General features: G+C 44.3%; 1 protein-coding gene across 1 annotated transcript in view; it reads left to right on the top strand.

Moving 5' to 3' along the window:
* The first annotated feature begins 11692 nt into the window (after window positions 1-11692).
* The window catches only part of LOC128829662 (guanylate cyclase soluble subunit beta-2-like), a 30512-nt gene continuing 21016 nt past the window's right edge, over window positions 11693-21188 (top strand). Inside the window, exons 1-5 of the mRNA XM_054015141.1 lie at window positions 11693-11759; window positions 12260-12333; window positions 15758-15852; window positions 18623-18783; window positions 19592-19691. Coding sequence (XP_053871116.1) covers window positions 11757-11759; window positions 12260-12333; window positions 15758-15852; window positions 18623-18783; window positions 19592-19691 — 433 coding nt within the window. The 5' untranslated portion in view covers window positions 11693-11756. The remainder of the gene's footprint in view (window positions 11760-12259; window positions 12334-15757; window positions 15853-18622; window positions 18784-19591; window positions 19692-21188) is intronic.

Below are 21188 nucleotides of genomic sequence, written 5' to 3'. Positions count from 1 at the left end.
CCTCTCCCTCTCTCTCACACACACACACACACTCTGTCTGAGTAAAAGCACAGCAAATCCTTTCTGGGGTATAAGTCCAACAGAGGCCTGTCTCAGTGCCCTCGGTAACATCTCTCTCAAGTTGTCCCTGCTCTGGTATAGAGCGGTGCCCCAGGGCTCCTTACCTGGAGGCAATGTCTTCGCCCTCTCAGGTCCTTTCTGGGCTGCTGCAGTTCAGTTGCCCTTCTGGGGTGTACCAAGGTCCAGGCCACTTTCCCAGTGGCTGGTGGGGGTGGAGGGTGGTTCCAGCCCAGGGACCCTATGGATAGCAGCTGTGCCATGTCCCTTTATCTAAGCCACACTGCTGCTCTAATTGCCTGGGCCACTTCCCCATGGCTCCAGTACATTCCTCACCCTTACCTCAGGGCCCTGTCCTGGTGGAATCCCAGCAGCCAGCCCAGAGCTCCTTCACGTTCCCCCCACCTTCTGTCAGCATTACTCTGTCCAAGGGCCTGTAGCTCCCTCAGCCAGCCAGGCACACCAGCCACACTCCTCCAGCTCTAGCAAGGAACTAAACTCACTCTAGCCCTGCAGCTCTTCTTATATTAGCCTTCTGGTTCCTGATTGGCTGCTTCTGACACAGCGGCTCTAGGCAGCTTGAAGGATCTCTCTACTGCCCTTTTCTGGGGTTGGGTGTGGCAGGGCCTCAGGCCTCCAGCAGCGGGCACTCCAGACGTAGTCCACCCCGTCACACTGTCCCTTGTGAATTGGGAAGGTACTTTGCACAACTTCCTGCCATTTCTATGTTCAGCATTTTTGCTATACAAGGGACTTGGGTAAAGATCCAGAGGCAGGGACTGCTGAATTAGTCATAAGCATCATGCACGCTGTACTGTAATATTTACTAGACAGCAAGCATTGTAGATCTGCATTTCTATTGCTTCTTGACAGACTTACTTGACCAGAATTCCTGCCAATGGCTAAACATACTGCAGATCTTGAGTTAGGATGCTATTCTTCACCTGATAGGAGAGGGCCAAGGAATCAGCTGTTCGCTGCTGACACCTGCTGATCGAATAACATCCTTTGTTTTTCTTTCTAATGATATGCATGAACTGGGTTTGCTTCTGTTACACTTCAATTCTACATGTTCTTCCTCCACATTCAGTTTAGCCTGTAGTCCTGCCCAATCCAGCAACATAAATTCTGCCAACATCATCCAGAAAGTCTGATGCCATGTTGAAGCAATAAATTGGGGTATAAATGTTGCTCTTCTGTTCCTGTTGCTCATAGACTTAATGGCAGAAGGAACCCTCCTGCATATCGCAGGTCACAGAACCTCACCCATCTACTCCTGTAATAGGCCCAGAACCTCTGGCTGAGTTAGTGAAGTCCTCAGCTCTTGATTTAAAGACTTCAAGTTACAGAGAATCCAGCATTTACTCTAGTTCAAACCAGCAAGTGACCCATGCCCCAAGTTGCAGAGGAAGATGAAAAAACCTCCAGGGTTTCTGCCAGTCTGACCTGGAGAAAAATTCCTTCCTGACCCCAAATATGGCGATCAGTTAGACCCTGAGCATGAGGGCAATCTACCAGGCAGACACCTGGAAAAGAATTCTCTCTTGTAACTCAGAGCCATCTCCATATAGTGGCCCATCTTCAGCCATTGGAGATATTTGCTAATAGCAGTCACAGATTGGCTACATACCATTGTAGGCAGTCTCATCATACCATCCCCTCCATAAACTTATCAAGCTCAGTCTTGAACATATGGAAGCCAGCTAGGTTTTTTGCCCTCACTGTTTCCTTTGGAAGGCTGTTCCAAAACTTCACTCCTCTGATGGTCAGAAACCTTCATCTAATTTCAAACATAAACTTAATTGATGGCTGATTTATATCCATTTGTTTCTGTGCCAACATTAGCCTTTAAATAACTCCTCTCACTCCCTGGTGTTTATCCCTCTGATGTATTTATAGAGAGAAATCATAATTCCCCTCATCTTTCATTTTGTTAGGCAAAACAAGCCAACCTCCTTATATCTCTTCTCAAAAGGTAGGAATTCTCAATTCCTCTAATCATCCTAGTAGTCCTTCTCTGCTCCTATTCCAGTTTGAATTAATCTTCCTTAAACATGGGAGACCAGAATTGCACATAGTATTCCAGATGATGTCTCACCAGTGCCTTATATAATGGCAATAACACTTCTCTATCCCTGTTCAAAATACTTCACCTGATGCATCCTAGGATTGCATTAGCCTTTTTCATGGCCACATCACATTGGTGGCTCCTAATCATCCTGTAATCAACAATACGCACAGGTCTTTCTCCTCCTCTGTTGTTTCCAACTGACCCCTCCCCAGTTTATAACAAAAATTCTAGTTGTTAGTCCCTACGTATATGACCTTGCACTTTGCAGAATTAAATTTCATCCCATTTCTTTTACTCCAGTTTTAAAGGTCATCCAAATCTTCTTGTATGATATTCCAGTCATCCTCCATATTGGCAATACCTCTCAACTTTGTGTCATCTGTACATTTTATTAGCACACTCCCACTTTTTGTGCCAAGGTCCGTAATAAAAATGTTAAATAAGAATGGTTCCAATACTGATACTTGAGGAACTCGTCTAGTAACCTCCCTCCAGACTGAAAGTTCACCTTTCAGCATGACCCATTGCAGTGTCTCCTTTATTCACCTCTTAATTCTCATATTAATCTCCATCTTCTACAATTTGATAATTTCCCATGTGGAACTGTATCAAATGCTTTACTGAAATTCAGGCAAATTAGCCCTACTGCATTTCCTTTGTCTAGAAAATCAGTTATCTTCTCAAAGAAAGAGATCAGGTTGGTCTGGCACGATCTACCTTTTGTAAAACCATGTTGTATTTAATCCCAATTACTGTTAACCTCTGTGTCTTTAACAACTTTCTCTTTCAAAATTTGTTCTAATATAACTGAAGCTAAACTAACAGGCTTGTAGTTTCCCAGATCACTTTTTTTTTCATTTTAAAAATATAGATACTAGATTTGGAATTCTCCAGTCACAGGATACGACCTCCAGGGTTACTGAGTCATTAAAAAATCCTTGCTATTGGACTTGCAATGTCATGTGCCAGTTCCTTTAATATTCTTGGATGGAGATTATCCAGTATCCCCAATTTGGTTCCATTAAGCAGTTTGAATTTGGCTTCAGCCTGGGATGTGGTAATTTTTATTTCCGATTAGCCACCCTGCCACTGCCCCCAAAGCTCCTCATTATCCTCATTAAAAACTGAGCCAAAGCATTCATTTAGGTGTAGGGTCATGCCTAGATGATCTTTGATCTCCACCCCATCCTCAGTGTTTAGTGGTCCCACTTCTTATTTCCTTAGATTTATATATTGGTTTTAATTTCCTTTGCAAGGTCCAACTCTGCTCAGCTTTTAGAAGTTCTTATCTTTTCCCTATACTTCCTGACCTCCAAGAGGTAGCTTTCCTTGCTGATCCATCCCTTCTACCATTCCTTTTAAGCTTTCTGCTTTTTCTTAATAACTTATTTGAGATGCTCATTCATCCAGTTTGGTCTGCAACAGTTCCCTACGAATTTTTCCCCTTCCTTGGGATGTAGGTAGTTTCTGCAACTTTGACTTAAAGTAATTCCAAACCTCCTCCGTATTCAGATCCTTGAGGTTTTCAGTCCAGTCCACTTCCCTAACTCATTCCCTTAATTTCTTTAAAGTTTGCATTTTTGAAATCAAGGACCCTAGTTGCAGATCTGTTTTTGTTTATCCTTCCATTTAGTTTAAACCAAATTAACACATGATCACTCAAATGAAGGTTGTCCTCTACAGCCAGTTCTTCTATGAGATCACTGCTACTTACCGACCCCACCACCTTGGCACTTCCCATATTCTGGCCCTGCCCACTCTGCAGAGAAGGGTAAAACTGCTTCAGGGCAGCTCTAACATCAGCTCAGCTACAATGGTTTCCTAGGCACCATTCAGCAACCAAGAAGAGCTGGAGCACAGGATGCTTCTGCCATACACTCTCCCTTCCAAGACATAGCCCTTATGCTGGGGGTTTGGGAGGGTAGCATAGAGCCACTTTGGCAGCTCTGTGCCATCCCAGGAACCTCCTACAGGAGGATATTCCTTGGGGGCCATTTCCACTGGGTTTCTGACCACCTCAAGCTGCTAGTGTGTGTTTAGGAGGCAGATCATGATGGAAAAGCCAACCCATAATCTTTCTGAAGAACAGTAATTAAAGTACATTATGAGAGACACACACATTGTTAACATGGATTATAAAAAGGCTTTTAAACAGTATTCAACTCCTCTCTATTGACTTCAGTGCCAATTTCAGAGATTTTACTCATATACTGGTCATTTTGCTTTTATTTGAAAGATGTACATGGGCGGGCAAAACCAGACCAGTTGGACACTTCCCACTCATACCATCTTTTCTCTCCTTGTAAGGCTACAGTGTCATTTTGTTGCCACTGTACTGTGGAGGTGCTCTCACCGCTGTGCAGCACGCAGTCCCTTTACGGATTTATGGGCTTTAGTTTGATGATTTAGTTGGGGATTGGTCCTGCTTTGAGCAGGGGGTTGGACTAGATGACCTCCTGAGGTCCCTTCCAGCCCTGATATTCTATGATTCTATTCTATGAATAAGAGAACAAAAAGGCATCCTAACAATTCTTTGGATTCCTTTTCTTAGCCTTTATTTTAAATCCCCCCTTCATTAAACTTAGGGAAATTTAAACTAAACAAAAAAGCAGCTTCTCTAATTAAAGCCCTTTTCAAAGTTTAAGATAAGGTCTGAGTGCCTCATTTCCATATTTAATGGCTCACTTCATTAACCTGATTGCATGGTGCTGCCTTTAATACTTCCACTCCCGAAACTTTTCTTTGGGGCAAGTGCCCGTCAGTACCAGTGCTGTTAGCATGAGCTTCGTCATGCACACAACATACAGCATTAGGGTTTGCTCTTGCACCCATTGACTTCAATGGGTGTCTTAGCAGTGACTTTAGTAGGTGCAAGATCAGATTTTTAATGCCCATTGCTAATATCATGGAAGAATTGTGCACATGCGAAAGAGCTCCTGAGTGCCAAAGCCCCGGAAGTGCCAGAGCACTGCTGAGTGCCAGAGCCCCAGAAGAGTTTACTGGTGCGCTTACGGTGCCCAGAGAGCAAATGTGAAAAATGAGGATGGGGGTGGGGGGTTATAGGAGCCTATATAAGAAAAAGACCCCCAAATTGGGACTGTCCCTATAAAATCGGGACAACTGGTCACCCTAGGTGCGCTCCTTCAATCAAACTAGTGAGACCTGATAGCGAGGTACATAAACTAGGAGCTTTATTGATCATATCTGCACTATATGATATTCACACAACAGTGATCTCCCAAAGCCCTGTCCCAGCATGCATTAGGCTCAGTAAAATCTGGGACAGATTCTCAGGCGAGAGTCTCTTCTTTTGTTGTTTCAAAGTCCAATATCCCTGAGGGCACTCCGAGAGACTAGCACTCTTGACACTGTTGAGCCATAGTATCACAGAGATTCTGTCTATTAATTTCTCTCTCTCACACGCACTCCTTTGTTGCTTGTGTGAAATGAAAGAAATAATACACTAAAAATCAAGTAACTTCAGAGGGAAGAAGTCTTCTGAAGAAATCAAGCCTGTGGGACGTGAAGCCACTTTGTTTATATCATCATTCTGCATAAATCATTGGCAGACGCAGAAGAAGTTCAGATGGTGGGTGTGTAATGGAAAATTGGCAGCTGGACAAGATGTCCACTCCAATTTGAATATTTCAGTGCTGTACAGTTACAGTTAAGACAGAAGGTGTCAGCACAGCCATTGTAAAGGCACGTCTCGGAAAAGTCCTAGGCAGTGCACAAGGAAATACATTATTAGTTTACTGCTTTAGCAACTTTATATGTTTATAGAAATAAATTTTGTACCAGGACAACTGCCTCCCCCAGAAGGGGAGGAGGTACATGAATGTAACGGTATCATTTTCTAAATGATTAAATTATTTCATACACGATGGAACAGCTTCCATGAGAGAGGCTGGGAGAGCTCCCCCATACCAAAATATCCCATATCCCAGTGGGTAGGGAACTCTCCTGCAATTAAGTCTACAGAGGACCTAGGGGTTACAGTGGACGAGAAGCTGGATGTGAGTCAACAATGTGCCCTTGTTGCCAAGAAGGCTAACGGCATTGCCAGCAGATCGAGGGACGTGATCGTTCCCCTCTATTCGACATTGGTGAGGCCTCATCTGGAGTACAGTGTACAGTTTTGGGCCCCACACTACAACAAGGATGTGGAAAAATTGGAAAGAGTCCAGTGGAGGGCAATAAAAATGATTAGGGGGCTGGAGCACATGACTTATGAGGAGAGGCTGAGGAAACTGGGATTGTTTAGTCTGCAGAAGAGAAGAATGAGGGAGGATTTGATAGCTGCTTTCAACTACCTGAAAGGGGGTTCCAAAGAGGATGGATCTAGACTGTTCTCAGTGGTACCAGATGACAGAACAAGGAGTAATGGTCTCACGTTGCAGTGGGGGAGGTTTAGGTTGGATATTAGGAAAAACTTTTTCACTAGGAGGGTGTTGAAGCACTGGAATGGGTTACCTAGGGAGGCTGTGGAATCTCCTTCCTTAGAGGTTTTTAAGGTCAGGCTTGACAAAGCCCTGGCTGGGATGATTTAGTTGGGAATTAGTCCTGCTTTGAGCAGGGGGTTGGACTAGATGACCTCCTGAGGTCCCTTCCAACCCTGATATTCTATGATTCTATGATTCTAAGGACACCTCAGTTCAAATCTTTGCTTCACATCAGGCCGAGGGGAAATTGGTCCTAGGTGAGTGCATGGACAGTTATAAGGTTGGCACTACCTCCTCCATCTGTCTTGTGACTGTAGCCCTTTATTTCCTGTACTTTTATTTTAAAGAGTGCCCCTAAATGAAATGAGGCAGAATTTTCAGTTTCAGTTCAGGACAAGCTGATTTCTGTCCCCGAGGTCTTGGAACTGCCAAACCAAACAATAAAATAATTGACTATTCACCCAGCTGTACTCAGCACCTCTGAAAAACTCAGGACACTACACACAGCTCAGTGAATGCAGCCCACAGAGCGAGGGCACAGGTCATTCCCAGAGCCACTACTTCAGAGCCTGCCATATAGCGGTAGGAGAGACGAGGGAGTTGGAAGAAAGAGCAAGAGCAGGTGAAAAGCGAGAAGCTGGCAACATGAGAAGACAAACACTCAGACAAAAGTTCAGGAGTGAAAGTTGTTCCAGTAACATTAACGCAGCTGCACAGTGCATCGTCTTTTTAAGCCTATGTTAATAAAGAGGCGTGAGGGACAAACATTTATGTATAACAAGAGAAAGAGGAATGAAAAATACTCCATGTCGCTGACTTAGCTGCCAAAGTAACTTTCACTTTAGGGATTTCCTTTGTGGCACTTGATCCTGAACCCTTAAGGTTGCATTAGGGTTAGTTTCTTTACATTTAATTTCCTAGGTGTGTGTGTGCACGTGCTTGTGGGCGTGTGTGTGTGAATGCAAAAAAAAAAAAAAACAGGGGAGAACTCTGACACCATAAATAAAATCTCTCACTAACTGATGTGTCCAATTTACAAGCTCTGTTGTGTTGTGAATTCCTTGCTTCACAGATGTGCATTTTTCACAGTCTACAAGCTCTCAAGATGTGGGGTTGATCCACATTTTTACTGAATATAATATTAACAGTATCTGCTTGAACAATGGGCAGCACAAAAGATATTGCCCATGTTGCTTGATTCTTTCAGATTCGTGTGACACAGCAGATAAGGTCTATTACCAGATTAGCACTGGTTTCTTTTGTGGTGGGAAAACTCATTCATAGTCTATTTATAGGTAGCTCCATCTTACACTCTTTCACTGATAAGTAGTTTGAATACAGTAACTACAGTTCATCATTACTTTTATAATAAAAATGTGGCATGTTTCAAGGCTAGAATAGAGAAACATCCTTTAGGGATGACTCAGGAATAGTTATTAGATCCTGAAACAGGGCAATGGACAAAAGGATCCATTAGAGATGCCTTAAAACCAAACGGAGTCTATGGAATCAAAATTTTAAATTATATTGTTTTCTTTAAAGTGAGATTGACGGACCTTACTAAAAGCCTGCACTCATTGAAAGTGACTCACTGCACAGCAAGAACAGAAATGCGTGAATGAGCTTTAATAGCCAGTGCTATTAGCTGACAACACCCACTAGACATGATCTCATAGCAGCTCTTGCGGGAGATTTCTAGAAATGCAGCTTGAACTGTCCCTCGGCCACATGGTGGCACTTCATTCCTAGCAATTCTGCAGTCGTCATATTTCTGTGATCAGCAAAAGAAAAGGGAAATTGAAGTGTTTTGTCCTACTTAATCAACAGACATTCTGTGTGTGTGTGTGTGTGTGTGTGTGTGTGTGTATAGATGCATAAACAAATACACTACTCATTTTTAATGTCCTTAATTCATAAACATTTATGCTTTAGCAAAGCTTTTGATACGGTCTCCCATAGTATTCTTGCCGTCAAGTTAAAGAAATATGGGCTGGATGAATGGACTATAAGGTGGATAGAAAGCTGGATGGATCGTTGGACTCAACGAGTAGTGATCAATGGCTCCATGTCTAGTTGGCAGCCGGTATCAAGCGGAGTGCCCCAAGGGTCGGTCCTGGGGCCGGTTTTGTTCAATATCTTCATTAACGATCTGGAGGATGGCACGGACTCCACCCTCAGCAAGTTTGCAGATGACATGAAACTGGGAGGAGTGGTAGATACGCTGGAGGGTAGGGATAGGATACAGAAGGACCTAGACAAATTAGAGGATTGGGCCAAAAGAAATCTGATGAGGTTCAACAGAGTCCTGCACTTAGGACGGAAAAATCCCATGCACCGCTACAGGCTAGGGACCGAATGGCTAGGCAGCAGTTCTGCAGAAAAGGACCTAGGGGTTACAGTGGATGAGAAACTGGATGTGAGTCAATAGTGTGCCCTTGTTGCCAAGAAGGCTAATGGTATTTTGGGCTGTATAAGTAGGGGCATTGTCAGCAGATCGAGGGACGTGATCATTCCCCTCTATTCGGCATTGGTGAGGCCTCATCTGGAGTACTATGTCCAGCTTTGGGCCCCACACTACAACAAGGATGTGGAAAAATTGGAAAGAGTCCAGCAGAGGGCAACAAAAATGATTAGGGGGCTGGAGCACATGACTTATGAGGCGAGGCTGAGGGAACTGGGATTGTTTAGTCTGCAGAAGAGAAGAATAAGGGGGGATTTGATAGCTGCTTTCAACTACCTGAAAGGGGGTTCCAAAGAGGATGGATCTAGACTGTTCTCAGTGGTAGCAGATGACAGAACAAGGAGTAATGGTCTCAAGTTGCAGTGGGGGAGGTTTAGGTTGGATATTAGGAATCACTATTTCACTAGGAGGGTGGTGAAGCACTCAGATGGGTTACCTAGGGAGATGGTGGATTCTCCTTCCTTGGAGGTTTTTAAGGTCAGGTTTGACAAAGCCCTGGCTAGGATGATTTAGTTGGGAATTGGTCCTGCTTTGAGCAGGGGGTTGGACTAGATGACCTCTTGAGGTCCCTTCCAACCCTGATATTCTATGATTCTATGATTCTATTTGGCAGTTTCCAATTTACTTTAGTTCTTTAAGTGAGTTTCCTCATTCTTCCAAGGAGATTTCCCTTCGAAATGAATGACTGCGACACCACAGGATAAACTGGAGACATCAGCAAATCCTGTCTGAGCTGCTGATCAGGCACCTCACCTCTCACTTTGCCAGGGAAGTGCATTGGACATTAGTAAAGGCGTTTTAAAAAGTGCTTTTGGGTTCACAGGGAAGTTGAATTAAAAATAGGGAACCAAGGATTCAAATCCTCAGAGTTTAATGTCGAGATGAGCCTCAGCCACAAGGTTCAGCCCTGGCTCTGCAGTTCCTCGAAGTCCAGAGCCAGAGTTTTCACTGAGACAGTTATTTTAATACGGGAGAGGCCCAGTCAGGTGAAGAGCCAAACTTCCAAAAAGTTTTGGGGCTGTTCAAATCCAGGATTTCAGTCTGGGCTTCCTTCTAATTTAATGTATGAAGAATGATGTCCTGATTAAAAAACAAAAAAATGATCATTGTCTGCAAATCTTGTGCCATGGGGAATCACAAAAGGAGAAGGGGATTGATGGCTAATAAAATATCCTGTTTTATTTTCAAGTCAGCTGTAGCTTAAGCTTCCGGCTAGGTATTTAGACTGATCCATCATATTAAAGTAAAAATATGGTGGATCAGTCTATATACCTAACTGATGCATCACTTTTAATGCAGTTTCAAAGACACAGGGCCAGTTTTTGTCCTCAGTTCCAGTGGGCTAAATCTGGAGTAATTTAATTGTGTCAAGGGAATGGAAAAAATGGAATACATCCAGCAACAGCAGAATTTAGCCAATAGTTTCAGCCATTCAGTGCATTGAAGTTACACATTTAGGGCCAGATTTTCAAAGAGATTTAGGTGGCCAGTGGGATTTTCCAAAAGTGAGTAAGCAGGTTAGAGGTCTATCTGCAGCTTTAGCTATCTAAATACCTTTGAAAAGCTGACCTGTAAGACCAAATCCAGAGCTAGTGGAGGCAGATGCAATTGCATTTATATCCATGGGTTTAGACTCACTGACAACAGGTTTGATTCAGGCCATAGCTTCAATTGTCAAGATTGCAAATGCAAGTTGTGTGAGCAACATAATACTAACAACAGCCTATCCTGCAGCGTTGTAAGATTTCTACTCCCTTGGCACAAGTTTCCTGCTCATCACCCCATCCCTGTAGGGAAGCTATTTCTTACTGATGCTCCCATAGGGACACCTCAGGATAAGCAACACTTCTTGGAATGACACGCCAATATTAGAAATGCTGCTGCTGTGACATTCTCAAAAGTACCTCTGGCTACATCTGTTCATCATTCATAAACTGTAGTATCTGACAGGGGCTGCCTGTACATGGCAGCACGGCATTTTTGATGGACATTTTCTTGTGATAAGATCTCATCACTCATCTCTTTCCTCGGGTAAGATTTCAAACTTATTATTACACATCCAAGTACGATTTAAGGGCCCAGAGTCTGATCTCTGTTACGCCAATGTAAGTCTGGAGTCATTCCATTGATATGGTGAGACTAGACAGAGTTGAAGGAACAAATAGACCCAGCGTGGACCAGGGTAAGGGGAGATTGAAAATACTGTCCTTACAGGCACACACTCACTGCTATCTTTGGTTATTGCATGGCACTTGGATACTAGGGTGACAGGCATTTCTAAGGCACCTAAGACAGATACAAACAGATAGCACTGATCCCTATATGGACAGGGCTTAAACAAATGATCAACAAACTCCCTGAATCTGTAGTTCAAGCACATTGCGTGAGAGGCTGAGCCAGCTGACCAGCTTCAGGATTTTACATTAAAATAGTCATTTCCACCTCAGCCTAAACCCCACTTTTCCTCTGATTATCTCAGTGCTGGACTTTCTGCGCTGTAATGCTAAGCTCTGCTTGGAGAGATACATGGCCGGGTAAATGATTAGTTTCTGATTTCCCTGTGGATCTTTCTGTTTTGTGTGCGATGGGCTCTACACAGTCCAAGTTGATATGTTAAAAAAAAACAGACTCGCGACTCGCGCTGCTGGTGTGATGAAACAACTCACTCACTCCAGCACAACCTAGAGCACCTGCCCTGCACAATCGGCAAGCAGACAGCAGCACCATGGTAAGCGTCTTTCAGCATTACTCTTCTTTTTTATGTTCAATACCTAGTTTCTCAAATCAGATTTAAACACTAACTATACTGTGTTTTACTACTAAAATATATTTGTCTTTCAATCAAGTCTTCAGGCTGACATAAGCGCCATTAATTTCCCGCTTTAACCTATCTTTTAACCATATCAGTGCTGCATGAGCCAAAAGAATTCAGAGTAACTGAAAACAACGTTCTGTAACCATCCTTAATTGCATGCTGACTTTAAAGCTTAGTTAATATGTTTTCTCTATGGAAACCAGAACTACTGCTGTGTAGAGAACAAGTCTTGGGGCGTTTTGCATGAAGGCAGGAATGAACAGTGCTATTAAATAAACAAACTTAACAAGAAATGGGGAAAAGACATAATTGTTTCCCCAAAGGGGTTGTCATTTCATTTTACTTAACCAGCCCATTAAGGGCTCTTTTCCCATGTTCCATTAGGCATAATGCTAATGTCTTCTCTCCCACAGTACGGATTTATCAACACCTGCCTGAAATCTCTAGTTATAGAGAAATTTGGGGAAGAGACATGGGAAAAACTCAAGTAAGTATTTGATCCTTTAAAAAGCGCAGTACTGGTTACTTGGGGCTTCCATCCTGGGCGCCAAAGAGGATTAAAATTTGACTGTGTTCCGTTGACCATTATAAATACAATTCAGGCCCACACAGCTCTATGTTTCACTGCTACAATTAATTATGAGCCGAGTGTGCCAAATTCTGGGCTGAGTTACATCCCTGCTGCAGCCGAGGGAGTGGTGTTCAGCATAAATCAGAACGGAGCCCATGAGAGGCAAATTCATCCAAAATGTTATTTACTAACGCCAGTGGAGTTACACCAGAGAGTGATTTGTCCCTGAGATGCATAAAGCCCTTACCTTCTGCCACCTTAACCTTCTCCCTCGGGTAATTCATTTCTAGTGTATCATAATGTCATTTATCGCATATTGTAAAACTAGCCCCACGTAATTTCAATGAAAGACCGAGACTTGGTTTTTTTACCCACTGGATTAGGCAACAGTAAATAAGAACATAAGAACGGCCATACTGGATCAGACCAAAGGTCCATCTAGCCCAGTGTCTTTAGCAGTGGCCAATGCCAGGTTCCCCAGAGGGAATGAACAGAACAGGTAATCATCAAGTGATCCATCCCCTGTCGCCCATTCCCAGCTTCTGGCACACAGAGGCTTGGCACACCACCCTGCCCATCCTGGCTAATATCCATTGATGGACCTATCCTCCATGAACTTATCTAGTTCTTTTTTGAACCCTGTTATAGTTTTGGCCTTCACAACATCCTCTAGCAAAGAGTTCCACAGATTGACTGTGCGTTGTGTGAAAAAATACTTCCTTTTGTTTGTTTTAAACCTGCTGCCTATTCATTTCATTTGGTGACCCCTAGTTCTTGTGTTATGAGAAGGAGTAAATAACACTTCCTTATTTACTTTCTCCACACTAGTCAGGATTTTATAATCCTCTATCATCTCCCCCCTTAAATAGCTTATAGCGAGCCACTTTTCGGGTTGTTTTATTGACTTTCCACAGCCTTTCCTCTTTTGTGTGGCGGAGGAGCACCAGAGGCAGTGGTGGACAGGGGCAACCCTCATAGCACTGTGCCACTAGAGTTGTGTGGCCATGGGGTAGAAAGTGAGGAACCAGGACTTGGAGCCAGTGCAGAGACACAGGGTCTCCATGCAAACGATCCTGTGCTAGGCCTCTAGCAGATCTCCCAAGGTCTAAGCAGATGCTGGGCTATTCGTGACTAGGGAGTGGTGATCACATCTTCCCCAATAGAATGAATGGGAAAGCCTCCATAACAGAAATCTCATGCAGGTTATCTCCCTACAGTCCTATTTCATAGCTAGGAGGAATAGTCGTGCTAAGAGATCACAAAGAATAAATATATAATAAGGGAGAAACACTCATACTCTTTACAGTGTATTACTAAGAGAGCTCAGTATCTTGTCTTTGGAAGTGGTCTTGTTCATTAAGAGTACTAAATTATAAAACACCACAGCAATGAGCACCATAGAAATGCCTATACTAGTGGAAAAATTAATAGTGAATTCTCACACTTGTAGTTTCTGCAATGATAGATCAGGTGGTTGTTTATTAGGTGGTTTGCATGGCATGCACTTCCATTCCCTTGAAAAACATTCACATTGACCTGAAGTGCTTCTTGACCTAATATGAAGATGAGACACACAGCCAAATTAACTTAGTTACATGGGTGTAAATTTGGAGTTATGTACACTGGTGTAACTGGGAGCAGAAGTTGATTTGAAATAATAGACAGGGCTCTTGATGCAAGTTTGAACTATCACAATTTGCACAAAGATCCAAGAATCAGCTTCTTGGCCTATCATGTCTGCTCTAGCGAAGCAGAGTGTACTGTGACATTTACAGAGTTTTTTTGGCTCTCTTCAGCACACACACATGCTTATGTTGGGTCTCACATACATCATTGTCTAAATCTGGCAACTCCTCTTATGTTGAGCTGATAATAGTTTTATCATTCAGAATTTACTTGCGTTGTGCCTGCAGGCCTGCCAGAAATACCCAAGTCATTCGGACTGTTCTCCAATTTTCCACTATTAGCTACTAAAATGGTTTTGCTTTAAATGTTCGCCACACAGGACTCATATACAATAATGCTAATGCATCCTGTGAAGTGATACAATACTCTAAAGATCTCCCAGTGTAGTGGATTACTGTATAGCAGTTGACAGAATAGAGGACAGGAGACATGCTTAACACTCTGGAGAATGAGCAGAAAGGGAGGAACAAGTGCAAACACTAATCCGTGATCCCAAATAAAGCACTGGAGAAGCCTGAAAGACCATTAGGACAGGGACTGTTTCTTTCTCTATTGTTTGCATAGAGCTGAGCAAATGTATGGTGCTCACTAAACCGACAGTAAAAGTCAGGAACGCAAATTAAACCAACCCTTGGTGGCTGGGTTGGGAAGAACATTGAATGTACTGCGCATGTCACACAAATCAGCCTGATACCATGACTAGAAAGACAAGGCGGGTGAGATAATAGCTTTTACTGACCAACTTCTGAGAGAGAGAGACAAGCTTTCAAACTGCACAGAGCTCTTCTTCAGGGCCTGGAAAGGTACTCCCAGTGCCTACTGCTACTGGCTGATTTATGGAGGGGAGTGATGTTAGCTGTTTCGCGTGGCTGGGAGGAAGGAGGAGGAGGGGGAATGCGGGGCGCTCAGGGGAGGCGGCGGAGTTGGGGCGGGGACTTTGGGGAAGGGGTTGAAATGGGGGCGGAGTTGGGGCGGGGCCGGGGCGGGGAAGGGGCGGAGTTGGGGTGGGGGCGGGGAAGGGGTGGGGCCGGGGCCCTGTGGAGTGTCCTCTTTTTTAAATGTTTTAATATGGTAACCCTAGTAGAACACCCCCAACCCTCGATAATTACCGAAGCTGAGCGTGACTCTTGAGTGGCACAGCAGCAGCCCATCTGCCAGTGGGGAACACAAGGTGCATCTAGAGGGAGAGTCCAGTCCTGAAGAGTCCCACTACCTCAAACTTTTCCCCCTTATTTATATATTAGTAATAGAATGACATGTCCCTTAAAGAAAACTTGTTAAGCAAGCAGTTCCAATGGTCAAGCAAGAGGCTCCTTCTCATTATCGATTAACCAGGAGTGGGTTTTTCCAGAGTTTGCAGCCTTGAGACCCCAATAGACATTCCAGGAGCACATCCTGCTCTTCTAAAATGCATGTATCAGCAACTTCAACCCAATTCTTATCAGGAAGGAAGCGGGGTCAAGCTGCCTTTTCTATGGCACCCAAAACCCCCTCCCCTCCTGCCTTGGTCAAGCTGAGCTTGTTACATGGCCACTTTACGGCCTGCTGACTTGGCTGCTTTTAGCCATAGTGGGTTCAGGTACTTTACTGGTTTGCCAAAATCTCCCCGTACACTTCTGTGTCATCATAAATCTTAATTTTCTGTGTTTGTCAGAACACAGGCAGAGGTCCAAGACACCTTCATGACTTACACTGTGTATGATGATGCTATTACCCTGAAGCTGATCCAAGAAGCCTGCAAAATACTGGGTAAGGACTCAAGTATCAGGGGGTAGCCGTGTTAGTCTGTATCTACAAAAACAACAAAGAGTCTGGTGGCACCTTAAAGACTAACAGATTTATTTGGGCATAAGCTTTCGTGAGTAAAAACCTCACTTCTTCGGATGCATAGAGTGACTGTTCATTACCTAATTGCTGGCTTATTGAGCACTGACCGCTTACTCAGTGCTCTTCACACTGACACTGTCCCTGGCTGGCCAAGAGGCCAGTTCATGGCAGCAACACAACGTGCCCCCCACTAGATGTGCCGTGGAGCTGCGCTATTCAAGGGGAAGCTCTGGTAGGGCTCATGTAACATCTCCTGGGGGCTGCGAGGCATGAAGAGTGTTCAAGGTGTGTGATCCAGAAGGATGAGGCAGCGGGTGCTCCCTCCTTGCCCAGCTAGCTCTGGTCCATGGCCCAGCCCCCTCCCTTTGGAGTGCCTGGCTGGGGGTGGTAGGAGCCCCACAAGTCTGGTAGCCTTTGCTCTGAGCCTGCCTGCCGCACATTGCTGCATTTGCCAGCGCTTTGGAGTTGATTGTCTCAGAGCGCTGGGCGCTCCCCGGAGCAGCTGTATTAGGAGCCAGTCAGGGAGCTGCCAGACCTGTGGAGCTTTTCCATTGCACTGGGGCTGAGAGAGATCTGCAGAGGTTTGTTTACAAAGGGCTTCCCAAACCGAACCTTGCTATTTGTTTGTGGAAGTGGGAAGTGACCTAGTCCCCATAAATGCACTTGGAGGCTGGAGATCAGTGAACTCCAGGAATCCCCAGACCTGATCCCTTGTCATCCCCAGCCTCCTGCAGAGGATACCCCAGTACAACCCTCCTGCTTACATTAGAGGGCTTTGGAGATGTCCCTGTAGCTTCTCCAGAGAGAGGCCATTGTTGGGGATGGAGGGGAGAGAGGATGACTGGGGGAAAGAGAATGACTGGTTTCTCAGTTCTAAGCACAAAACTTTACCCCCATCAGCCCAAACCTTCATGACAGCAGCACCCCCAAGGTTCTCGCCATATGAATTTGAGGTGAGATGTGAGTCTTTCACACATCCAAGTTTTGCAAGCTTTGTTGTCATGCGACACGGATCATATGGTACATTATTCTCTTGGCGTTTGGATAAGAGGTGCTATAGAACAGGGTGGGCCTAGCTGGTGGGTTACTGAACACTACAGTCCCAAAAGAGAGTCATCTCTCTCTCTCTCTTTTTAAATATAGAAAAATTCACTGCGATCCCTGGTCTAAAGCATGGCTGTTGCAGGCAGCTGTATTGGGATGTAGGATTTGTAGCATGGTACTAACCCCGGGAGTCAACGTGGTCTTAAATTACTTCAGCCTGATACCTCTTATCTGTTTTTCTTATCCACAAAAGAGCTGTTTTACTATTGGGAATTAGGGAATCCACAGTTCTGTTTAGTACCAGCCTTGACAGTATGACTTAATCAACATTGCAACAAACACCGGGATCTTAAGGAAACAGTGGCCTGATAAAGTGGAGCGCAAGCAGCATAAATGAAATGAACTAGATTCTAGGGCCTGATTTCAAACTCATTTATTCTGGTGTAAACCAGGATTAAGCCCACTGAAGGTAATGGATTCCACCAACATACACCACAGCCAACATTTTCCACTGTAGGTGCTGCCATAAGGGCTCTTTGCTAGCTTCATTAAGGTCTGGTGTATTTAAAGTCAAAAATAGATGTAACGCTGAAAACTGTCCCCACCAGTAGATCTGGGTGCCATAACGGATCTTTTGGTTCACTGACATCTCAGTGTATGTGGAACCAAATATGAGAATTTTGAAAATTTGTGATGAATTGAAATGTTGGAAAAAATTTCAAAAGCCCAATTCAACATTTTTTGTTTCAATTTCAGGTATTTTAACAAAAGCAAAGGCGGATTAGATTCACAGACTAGCTAGTGGGAGAGGAGGCAGTGGTCCCCTTATAAGCTTTAGCCCAGGAGTAAAGGCACTTTCCTGGAATGTGGGGAACCTGGCTTCAATTCCCCCTCTGACTAATGTGGAGAAGGGATTTGTAGTTGGGTCTCCCGCATTGCAGGAGTAGCGCCCTAACCATCAAGCTATTGAGTCATTCTCTTTTCCTGGCCCAATGACTATTAATTGTCATTCACAGTGGCAGTTCAAAGTTATTCAAGAATAGTCATTGGGCCAGGGAAAGAGAATGACTCTATAGCTTGGTGGTTAGGATAGTCACCTAGGATTTGGGACAACCAAGCTGCAGTCCCTGCTCTGATGATTATTTACAAAAAGTGGAACAGGAGAGACAGGGAAACCCATAACAGTGTACCCCATCGCCTAGGGTACTCTCTTCCAATCTGGGAGATCCAAGTTCAAATCTCTTCTTCATATCAGGCAGAGGAAGGAATTGAAGCTACATCCCAGGAGAGTGCCCTAAGCACTGGGCCATAGCTTCTAAGGAGAAGTCAACCACTTGTTACTCCATCTGTTTTGTGACTCCAGTCAGAAACATTTTTTCAATTTTTGGTTACGGCTAAACGATTTGGCAAACTTGAGACAAGTTCGCAAATATCTTTGGGTTGGTCAAAACGGCATTTATAGTTTATTTGCTAGTTGCCAAAAACATTTTCTCCCAGCTCTACCCACCAGATCACAACAATTTTTGTAATAGGTCACCTGTGGGGCCTAGGCCATTTGCCTGTGTCCGTTTCAGACCTTAAAGGTTAGGTCAGGTCACAGGGTTTAGATAGCATTGCACAGCTGTAAATCCGAATATCTTTTACACAGATGTGTCAGAAGACGCAATGCTGAAACTTTTTGGAGAATATTTCTTTACTTTCTGTAAGATGTCGGGCTATGATCGAATGCTACAGACTTTGGGAGGGAATCTAACTGAATTTATCGAGAATCTAGATGCCCTTCATAGTTACCTTGCATTGTCCTACCAGGTATTGTCTTCTTTCTGTGAATGTAAATTAAAGAGGCTCCACTCCCTGGCAATTTTTCTAGTTCTGTGCTTTATGGAGGAAATCTTCTCCCTGCCATCCTGCTCCTGTAAGAAGATGGGGAATCCTCCACATCAGCCCACGTGCTGGCAGTGGAATTGGAAATCTGAAGCTGTTCCACCCTAAAGAGTTTTACAAACCCATCTCCACATGGGGAGGAACACTGGAGGCACTGCCGGATCCTCCAGCTTTGCCCTTCTCGTGTCCACTATGGTCCATCCCAAGTCCCCTGGAGGTAACCATCCTGGAAGTCACAAGGGAGCTGTACACCCCTCTCTATGTTGCTTTCCCAAGGCTTACCTCTCCCCTTTGCAACAGCACTGCAGTGGTTCCTCTGCCAAAGGAGTGTGTTTCTATGTGTTGGAAGGATTTGCCCCTAAATGCCTAACAGCAGATTTGCAGGTACAAGTGAGAGAGTTCAAAATATCCTGTGGCCACTTCTGGTTCTTGCGTTCACTAAAATGGCATGGCAATGATGGAACGTGCCAAAGCTACCCCAGAATCCCATGAACAAATACCCAGAGTGCAAAACCAAAAATCCCTCAAGCAAACAAGAGACAACGCCATAGTCCATCAGATTAGATTTTTTTTTCATGCCAGTTTTCAGTTTGCTGATGAGTCTTTATGTCTTTGAAGTAATTGATGAAATAGTGGGCCAGACCCTCAACTGGTGTAAATCAGCATAGCTCAATGACATCTCTCGGGCAGGTGACTATGCAGGTGTACTGGGTTCTCTCATCTCCTTACTTAGGAAATGAATGCACCATCATTTCGTGTGGAAAAGAGGACAGACGGGGCAATGCTACTTCACTACTATTCTGACAGGAGAGGCCTGTGTCATATTGTCCCAGGTAAAACCAATATTATCTCATACTAGGCCATAGTTTGCTCTCAGATACCTGTCACCCGGGGCTCCCTGGGACCTTAGCACTTTGAGTCCTCACCTTCAAGGCCATGTTCAGCTTAGTTCCTGCACCTCTCTGCTCCTCTCTCTTTTCTCTTTCTGAAAAGTTAGTCCCCTCATGCTTTTCTCCCTCTCCACTTCCCTCTTCTCCTCCTTCGCCCTTCCTTAAGACACACTTCTTCCAAAAGGCCTATGACTCTTAATACTCCCTACAATGAAGCATTAACAAAAGGATGCTGGAATATTTAGTTTAAAAGGGAGTGAGACAAAAATGGTGGGAACAACAGGACACGTGTTGAATGCCACCAGTCACTTTGCTTTCCAGGCTGCTTCAGCAGTACATTGTCTGTCTAGACTGTAAGGTGTTTGGAGCAGGGACTGGTCATCTTGTTTATAAAGTGCCTTATGCTGTTGGGGCATGTTGTGCAATTGCTTAATTACCTGGTCCAGCATCAGAGACAGCTGTGCCTCAGTTTCCCCTCAGCAACTGGGTAGTTAATGGGGTTTAGCCTGCTGGCCAAACTACAAGGTCTTCTACAAGAAGATAACAAAAGTCCAAAACAAAGGGGGGTATTTGGGGGGGGGGGGAATTGTCACATGGTTCCTGGCCAACAAATGAATGAATTATCTTAATTATGGGCTGAACCAGAACCAGGGCCTTACTTAGTCTGTAGGCTCCCTTAAAGGGCCAGCATATCTAATGACAGTGCTCTATAAATAATAATAAGAAAACATTTCACTGCTGAGCCTCAGCTTCTGAATTCAGACGAAGCAGCTTCCTTTCCAGCCTGCTGCTTTAGCAGATCATCTCCAGTGCAAGTTGGTAGATCCATATTTGGGTGCTTAATATGGGAGGGAGGAGACTAATGTGTGACTGAGGTGGGCCTGAGATACAAATTCAGCTGTGAATCCATCTCCAAATTTCCCTAGTCTCTAGGGGCTCAGACTGAGTATTTTGGTCTGGGATTATTTCTAATGTGAGAGTGGAGATGGTCAGAAAATAGGTTTTCTCCCATAGAAATGCTGACATGGTTTCTTATGCCCCTAGTTTCTTCTATGGGCCAGACTCCCTGGCTGGACTACATCTCCCATGATGCACCATGGTCCCTCCTCTTGCTGTCACCTAAGTGCATCATGGGAGATGTCCATCCGATAGAGGAGAATAGGACCATGATGCATCCAAACTACAACTCCCATGAGGCTCTGAGGTGGCCTGGAGCCCCACCCAGCCTGTCTGACTCCAGTCCTATGCTTTATCCCTGAGACCACCCTTCTTGGCTTATCTGGTGCCCTTCAAAGACAATATTTGGACCCTCTAAGGTTTTTATATACTGTTATGAGTTGGGTTAAACCTTGTTCCAGGTTGAGTTAAAACTGATGTGTGAATGCACCCTTCACTTGAGACAGTAATAAGAGACAATTAAGGCAGGTGGGGTGGGGACAC

Source organism: Malaclemys terrapin, chromosome 1 (genome assembly GCF_027887155.1).
Source record: "Malaclemys terrapin pileata isolate rMalTer1 chromosome 1, rMalTer1.hap1, whole genome shotgun sequence".
NCBI lineage: Eukaryota > Metazoa > Chordata > Testudines > Emydidae > Malaclemys > Malaclemys terrapin.
The sequence above is the reverse complement of the archived record's forward strand: the minus strand, read 5'-3'. Positions and strand labels throughout refer to the sequence as shown.